General features: G+C 55.6%; 1 protein-coding gene across 14 annotated transcripts in view; it reads left to right on the forward strand.

Annotated features, from left to right (window-relative positions):
* Positions 1 to 6,311, forward strand: part of Tnk2 (tyrosine kinase non receptor 2) — a 38,657-nt gene extending 32,346 nt beyond the window's left edge. For 6 of the 14 annotated variants that reach the window (XM_013351507.2, XM_005344848.3, XM_026785621.1 and 3 more), the window contains exons 11-16: positions 992 to 1,083; positions 1,678 to 1,722; positions 2,391 to 3,739; positions 3,832 to 3,927; positions 4,086 to 4,213; positions 5,509 to 6,311. In XM_013351507.2, coding sequence (XP_013206961.1) covers positions 992 to 1,083; positions 1,678 to 1,722; positions 2,391 to 3,739; positions 3,832 to 3,927; positions 4,086 to 4,213; positions 5,509 to 5,515 — 1,717 coding nt within the window. In that variant the 3' untranslated portion in view covers positions 5,516 to 6,311. Of the gene's footprint in view, positions 1 to 991; positions 1,084 to 1,677; positions 1,723 to 2,390; positions 3,740 to 3,831; positions 3,928 to 4,085; positions 4,218 to 5,508 lie in introns of those variants that run through there. The other 8 variants (XM_013351492.2, XM_013351496.2, XM_013351489.2 and 5 more) reach the window with 8 other exon arrangements.
* The last annotated feature ends 1,276 nt before the right edge of the window (positions 6,312 to 7,587 follow it).

Consider the following 7,587-nt stretch of genomic DNA (forward strand, 5'->3'; position numbering starts at 1 on the left):
AGGTCCTTCAGGGGTTTCCAGAGTTGTGGACCCTGAACCTGTGAGGTCAGGGGTCATGTCTGCAGGTCCAGGCAGGAGGAAGTTTGTTTCCCAGTAGTGGGCACAGTCCTAGGGGATCTTAGGGAGCAGTGTTCCTCTAGTCTGCCCCAGCCCACTCTGTTTTGGGGAGGAGGGACGGGATGGAGATTCACAGTCTTTAGGTAAAGAGTGAGATCCCTGGATCTGAGAAAGATACAGAATTAGGAACTTTATGGTACTCTGTCAGCTCTCCTTCTGCGTCTCTGTGACCCTCTCTCCAGCTGCTTCCTCCTGAGAGTATGGTAAAATAGGCCTTTGTTTTTCCATACCCCACACTACAGACCGACGGGCCCCTAGAGAGGCTCTGCCTCACAGGAACCAGGTAAGGGCCTCTGAAGAAAGGGGCCCTGTGTCCTGTGTCCCACGCCTGTTGTGCCTTAGCCAGCCTAGTTCATTCTTTAGGCTTTAATCAGCTTTGGTGACTAAGCCCCAGGTCTCCGATAGTGACAGCGATAGTGACAGCATAGGGCTGGGGTGAGTGAGTGGGGAGCCTACCCGGCAGCTCAACCTCCTCCCCATTTCCTGTGGTTCAGCAGGAAGCTGCTTCCTGCCCACCCTTCTAGGGGCTAGCAGCAGGTGCTTCTCTTCGGTCTGGAGAACAAGAGTGTGCCAGCAGGTAGAAGCCTGGCATGGGTTTGGATGCCAGGCACCTCTGCCCTTGTAAGGTATTGGAGTCCATGAAGGCACAGGCTTCTCAGCTTGGGTCAGGTGTGCTTACCCCGTGGGAGCCACCTCCCAAGGGATTGATCAGTACAGAGTCTGTGAGCCTTGTGACTCAGCTTCCTCTGAGTCTTAAGTCTTTGCCTTGCTCACTAAACACTCAGGAAGGTTTTGTTTTGTTGTGGTTTTGGCCTTTATCTCCAGAGGTGTCTCCCCCACTGCTCTGCCTTCTGACCTGCTTCTCTCCCGACAGACTGTATCTGGGCAACCCCATGGACCCCCCTGACCTGCTGAGTGTGGAGCTGAGCACCTCCCGACCCACCCAGCATCTAGGAAGGCTGAAAAGTAAGAGCCCTCCCATTCCTTGGTGTTCCCAATTCACTGGCCACCCCGAGCCTGCTCTTCTGCTCTGAGGACAGTTGGGCCAGAGCAGCAGGTGGGACAGCTGGATTCCTGGCCCTGGCTGGGCGTGGGGTAGGGTAGGAGAGGAGAGGCAGCTGTATCCGCCGAGGTGGGTATCCTTGGGTTGGTCTGCATTGGCCCTGCAGCCTCAGCTTCCTCCTCCCTCCTTCACCAGGCTGTTCAGATCCTGGCTCCCGTACTTGCCTTAATCACGCTCTTCTCTCCCAAGCCAACACCCCACTCTGGGCTCCGTCTCAGCCAGGAGCCCCGTCCTCCTCCCAGATCCTGTGCCTGTCATTCTGGAACACAATTGTTCCATCCTGCCTCCCCGTTCCCTCCCACCTCCCATCTTCAGTTGGGTTTGTGCGTTTGCTCACTCCTGTTCACCTCTCTCTCTCTTTCTCTCTCCTTCCCTCCCTCCCTTTCCCTTTCTCACCTGAACTCTTCCCTCTGTCTGGCTCCACCTCCCCCCTCATCCCTGCCCTGCTTGGTCACTCTTCTTTTCTGCCTCCTCTGTCCGCATGGCCTTTCCTACAGGGGAGCCTCCACCTCGCCCACCTCAGCCTGCCATCTTCACACAGAGTAAGTGGGGCTTCTCAGGATGCCTTGGCCCCTGCCCCCGCCCTCTCTCTCCTCTCACCTCTCCTCTCCTGGAAGGTACAGAGCCCCAGCGGCTGGCTGTGTGGAAGGGGAAGCGGGTGTGTGCTGTGAGCTTTTGCTGCTGAACTGGCCCAGCCAGCATGCCTGCCTCCCCATCTGTGCCCTCAAAGATGATGCGGTCCTGCCGTGACTCGGCCAGCTCGTGCTTTTTCAGACATGCAGAGGTTGTGTCTTGATGTCAGGGTGGCATCAGGAGTCTGTCTTCTGAGGGAAGCTCCTGTTGGCCTGTGCCTGCTCTAACGGTGTGCCCCAGTAGAGGTGGAGCAAGGGGTTACTAACCAGACTGAGAGCAAGGAGTTCAGGGCTCTTGTGTTATGGCAGGAACGTCAGAGTCAGGTGTGCGTGGGATGTTGGCCCGCTCTTGCTTGGGTAGAGTTGGGGGGTCCTACATTGAGGCCTGAAGGCAGACAGCTGGCTCTGCCCTGTTTGAGCAGGGTCAGGTATGGTCTTGGTGCAGAGGCTAACCTCTGGGAAGTCGGTAGTGATGGGTCAGTGGGGGCTACTTGGTTGCTTTTACATATCCTGTCTTCCCTTGTTCCCCACTCATACCTGATACCATCTCCCTGTTGGGGTTTCCCTTTTTGTCACAGAGCCAACATACGACCCTGTGAGTGAGGACCAAGACCCCTTGTCCAGCGACTTCAAGAAGCTGGGCCTGAGGAAGCCATCCCTGCCCCGAGGGCTGTGGCTCACAAAGCCCTCGGCCCGAGTGCCAGGCACCAAGGCAGGCCGCAGCAGTGGGGGCGAGGTCACGCTCATCGACTTTGGCGAGGAGCCTGTGGTTCCAACTCCACGGCCCTGCGCACCCTCCTTGGCACAGTTGGCCATGGATGCCTGCTCCTTGCTGGACAAGACGCCACCACAGAGCCCCACGCGGGCACTGCCACGGCCTTTGCATCCCACACCTGTAGTGGACTGGGACGCTCGCCCGCTGCCCCCGCCCCCTGCCTATGACGATGTGGCCCAGGATGAGGATGACTTTGAGGTCTGCTCTATCAACAGCACGCTAGTGGGTGCAGGCCTCCCTGCTGGGCCGAGCCAGGGCGAGACCAATTATGCCTTTGTGCCGGAGCAGGCGCAGCCACCCCCTGCCCTGGAGGACAACCTGTTTCTTCCACCCCAGGGTGGCGGCAAGCCACCCAGCTCAGCCCAGACTGCAGAGATTTTCCAGGCACTGCAGCAGGAGTGTATGCGGCAGCTACAGGTCCCCACTGGCCAGCTGACCCCCTCCCCCACCCCAGGAGGTGATGACAAGCCCCAGGTGCCACCCCGGGTACCCATTCCCCCTCGGCCCACACGTCCGCGTGTGGAGCTATCTCCAGCTCCCTCGGGTGAGGAAGAGACAAGCCGGTGGCCTGGACCTGCCTCCCCTCCCCGAGTGCCTCCCCGAGAACCCCTGTCCCCTCAAGGCTCAAGAACCCCAAGCCCCCTGGTGCCACCTGGCAGCTCTCCGTTACCACACCGGCTCTCTAGCTCACCGGGAAAGACCATGCCCACCACCCAAAGCTTTGCCTCAGACCCTAAATATGCCACGCCACAAGTGATCCAGGCTCCTGGCCCGCGGGCTGGCCCCTGTATCCTGCCCATTGTCCGTGATGGCAGGAAGGTCAGCAGTACTCACTACTACCTGCTACCTGAGCGCCCCCCTTATCTGGAGCGCTATCAGCGCTTCCTCCGGGAGGCCCAGAGCCCTGAGGAGCCAGCCTCCATGCCTGTGCCCCTGCTGCTGCCCCCACCCAGTACCCCAGCCCCTGCTGCCCCCACTGCTACTGTCCGACCTATGCCTCAGGCTGCCCCAGACCCAAAGGCCAACTTCTCCACCAATAACAGCAACCCAGGGGCTCGGCCACCAGCCCTGAGGGCCACTGCTCGGCTGCCACAGAGGGGCTGCCCGGGGGATGGGCAAGAGGCTGCACGGCCAGCAGACAAGATCCAGATGGTGAGTGCCAGGCCCACTTCGAGGTGAAGGGCAGGGGTCTGAGGGTCCCAGAGGAATGGGCCCAAGTGGTGCTGATGGGTGGGTGTGCCCAGCTGCAGGCCATGGTGCATGGGGTGACCACAGAGGAGTGCCAGGCTGCCCTGCAGAGCCACAGCTGGAGTGTGCAGAGGGCTGCCCAGTATCTGAAGGTACCATCACTTCCTGCCTGCTCTGGCGTTGAGGGGCCTTGAAAGCTGGTTCTGCTGTACCTGACCCTCCCCGCTGGCTCTGAGTCCTGTGTCCCGACTCTGGTCTGGTACCCCTTGCCCCAGGGTGTCCCATGGCACCACTACCCTTTGCCCCTCAGGTGGAGCAGCTCTTTGGACTGGGTCTTCGGCCACGGGTGGAGTGCCACAAAGTGCTAGAGATGTTTGACTGGAACCTGGAGCAAGCTGGCTGCCACCTTCTGGGTTCCTGTGGCCCTGCCCACCACAAGTGAGTGAGTCACACACCGCCCTAGCTCCCTCTCCCAGGAAGGCTGTCCTTGGGGGAAAGCCACACATAGGTAGGGAGTCCCCAGCTGGAGGGGAGAGAGCAGGTGCAGGGCCCCAGAGGCAGGAGCTTTGTCTAGAACAAGGAACAAAATGAACTTAAGACACTTGGTTTTTATCATGAGTGGATGAGTGGAAGAGTTGCCTTAGGCCCTGGGTGGAGGAGGCGGACTTCCTGACCTCCTCTCTGGCTGCCCAAGTGCTTCATGGTGTAACATTTTAGTACTGGTTGTTTAAGCAAATATTTCTTAGCTCTTGTACCATATTTCTGTTTAACGTGCCGGTTAGTACTGGGGAGGAGGGTGGCTCGGTGAATACACTGGTTGTTGTACATGCGTGAGAACCTGAGTTTAAATCCCCAAACCTGTGTGAAATATGGACATGTAACTTGCGCCTCTGTAATCCCGGTTATCTTATGGTAGAGATGGGAGGCAGGGACAGAGTAATCCCCAGAAGTTTAAGGGCCTGGCAGCCCGGCACACCATAGCAGGAAAACAACAGAGACCCTGTCTCAAGAAGAGAGGCAAGGATCCACACCTGAGGATGTTCACAGACTTCTACATCCCACTGTGGCACACACGCCTGTATTCACACACAAACACACTTCCCTCACACGCCCTTTTCTATATATGGTAATATTAATGCTTTTTGAAGGAATAAACATTCAAAGAAAATCTCATTGTTTTCTCACTAAAAGCTTATATATATATATGTAGTCATATAAAATAAAGCACACAGATTAATATTAATTGAAATCTTTATCAAGCCCCAAAGTGGTGAACAGGCAGACGTGAAACCAGTATCATCCCAGGAACCAGTGCGGCTCACTGGGTGCTGGGAGGCAGGCGCCTTGGGGTCTGCCAGTCTGTACCGCTCTTACACAGCGTAACTCTGACTCTAATCAGAGACAATCGGAAACACAATGGGAGAGGGCTGTGGCCCTCCGACACACTGGACAGGCACTCAGCCGGAGTATCTGCCAGTGGTTGTCCCTAATTTACATCCTGAGAAGACTGGGCTTCCTGTTGTGCTTAGGTACTCCAGTACACAGTAGTACTCTTTCCTTAATTCAAAAGTTCATCAAGAAAGACACTTCACAGTAAGTTCTAAAATTGTTGCCTAAAATTTCCAGGTTATTTTTTGTTGTTTTGTTTTGTTTTTGTGTAGTGACCCTGAATTTCCCATAAGCTGTTTAGCTCATGTTGACAGATAAACTTTTTGCTATTTCCCATCTTTCAGACGCTGATAGTTGTCTGGAGAACAACAGTCTGCCCTAAAGGAACCATTTGAACCTGTCTGTAGGACCAGGGTGGGGAGATGCCCATCTCAGGCCTGGAACACCCACAGCTTGGACCTACTGCTGCCTGTTGCTCCATGTGGACAGAGCAGGAGGCTGGGACTCTACCTTGCCCACCTCACTCACCCACCCAGCGCTGTTCTGCACAGCTTGGTTCAGCCCTCAATGCCCCAGCCAAGAGGTGGGAAGGAGCCTTGTGAAGGCAAGACAGGAAGCTGCCTGGCAGGCCCTGTGTGTGACCTGCCCCTGGCTCAAGATCAGGGCTGGGTTACTGGCTAGCGTGTGCCCCAGGCTTTGCCCTGGAGGACTAGACTAAGGAAGCCAGGCTTGACTTGGGCAAGAAGGATGTGTTGGCCGCACAGAAGGGTCGGCCAGCATCCAGCAGGCCCTTCCTAGGGATGGGCCCTTTTCCAGGGAGCCCCTGTAGGCATTTGGAGTGTTGGACAGAATGTGACTTGTGGCTTCACTGTGAACTTGCAGACTTGGACGCTCCTAGGAGCTTGTACCTGGAGACAGTCTGAAGTGGCTCAGAAACAGAGAAATGGCGGCAGGTTCTCTGGCAGGGCCCAGGGCCCGAATTGGAAGGAGACCCCAGGGGCACCAGTACTTTGTTGTTTGACCCCTGCCCTTCCCCGTTGCTGTTCCATGTGTTCCCATCAGCCTCTGTTGCCAAAGTTGCTGTCCCAGCTCTGGATATCCGCTTCTTCCAGTGAAATAAATTCCGTTTCTATTTTATGTTACTCACTCCTGCCTGTCTGTTTCTTGTGTCCCTCGTCTCCACAGGCCATGGCTGTCCAGAGCAAGCAGCCTTTTATTACCCCCTACAGGCGGAGAGAGGAACTGCAGCCTGGCAGAGCCTTTTCCTGGGCCCTCTCAGAGCGGGCCCTCCTTTCCTCTCTGGTCTGGGAACGTCAGTCTTCTGGGGATCTGTTCCACTGCTTCTGAAGGGCAGGACACACTTCAGGAGACAGTCCGGTAGCTCAGCTAATGGGAACTAGGTCAGAAATGGATAGTATGAAGGGCTCCACTAGGGCCAAGTAATGTATTACATGGTTTCCAGTTTAGAAGGTACCAGAGAGCACAACAGAGCACCACCCCAACAGCCCACTTTCCCATCCCGCTTGCCCTTCCCGCCTTTATCATGTTTCGTGTGCATTCCCCTCTCTTAAACGAGTGAATTTTTGAAAAATTTTGTAGGAATTTGGCTTGGCTCTTTTTCAGTCCTTAGCAATTACCGCCACTGTGGCAGTCCTCTGGGTATATGGGCTGCCTTCCACTGGGTATACGGCTGCCTTCCACTGGGTATACAACTGCCTTCTACTGGGTATACTACTGCCTTCCACTGGGTATATGGGCTGCCTTCCACTGGGTATACAGCTGCCTTCCACTGGGTATACGACTGCCTTCCACTGGGTATATGGGCTGCCTTCCACTGGGTATACGACTGCCTTCCACTGGGTATATGGGCTGCCTTCCACTGGCAAGACTGGGTGACTGGGTGATGCATTGTGAGCAGCGGGTGGTGGTGGGGGGCTGTGGAACTGTTCAGTGGTCACACTAGCAGCGAGAACTGGCCATGTGGTATAGCTCCCTGCCTTCCCAGGCTGCCTGGTGGCAAATGGGGTGACAGTTCTCATGTCTCTCACTCACGAGTAAGGAGAGTTAAGTCAGTTGGATGCCTGGAGAGATGATGGTTCAGCAGTTAAAACTACTGCTCTAGCCATGGTTCAGTTCCCAACGCTTGCAGGACATCTGACACCTGATCTCTATATCAACACACATACATGCACATGCATACATATATATGCTCCCAACACTTCACCACTTTTTTTTGCAACAAAATGTTCTTTTCTTACATTCAGAAATATCTTACAGATCTATCAATTTTCAACTCCATTTAAGAAGACAAAAGTGCTGTGTGAGTTGTCAGCATGTAAGACTCTGTCATTGAGGGTGTGTTTCAGGAAGGGCGTTTGCAGGGGCAGGACGCCAGAGCAGCTGCAACTCCCGTGTGTGTGTGT

This window comes from Microtus ochrogaster, chromosome 2, assembly GCF_000317375.1.
Source record: "Microtus ochrogaster isolate Prairie Vole_2 chromosome 2, MicOch1.0, whole genome shotgun sequence".
Taxonomy (NCBI): domain Eukaryota; kingdom Metazoa; phylum Chordata; class Mammalia; order Rodentia; family Cricetidae; genus Microtus; species Microtus ochrogaster.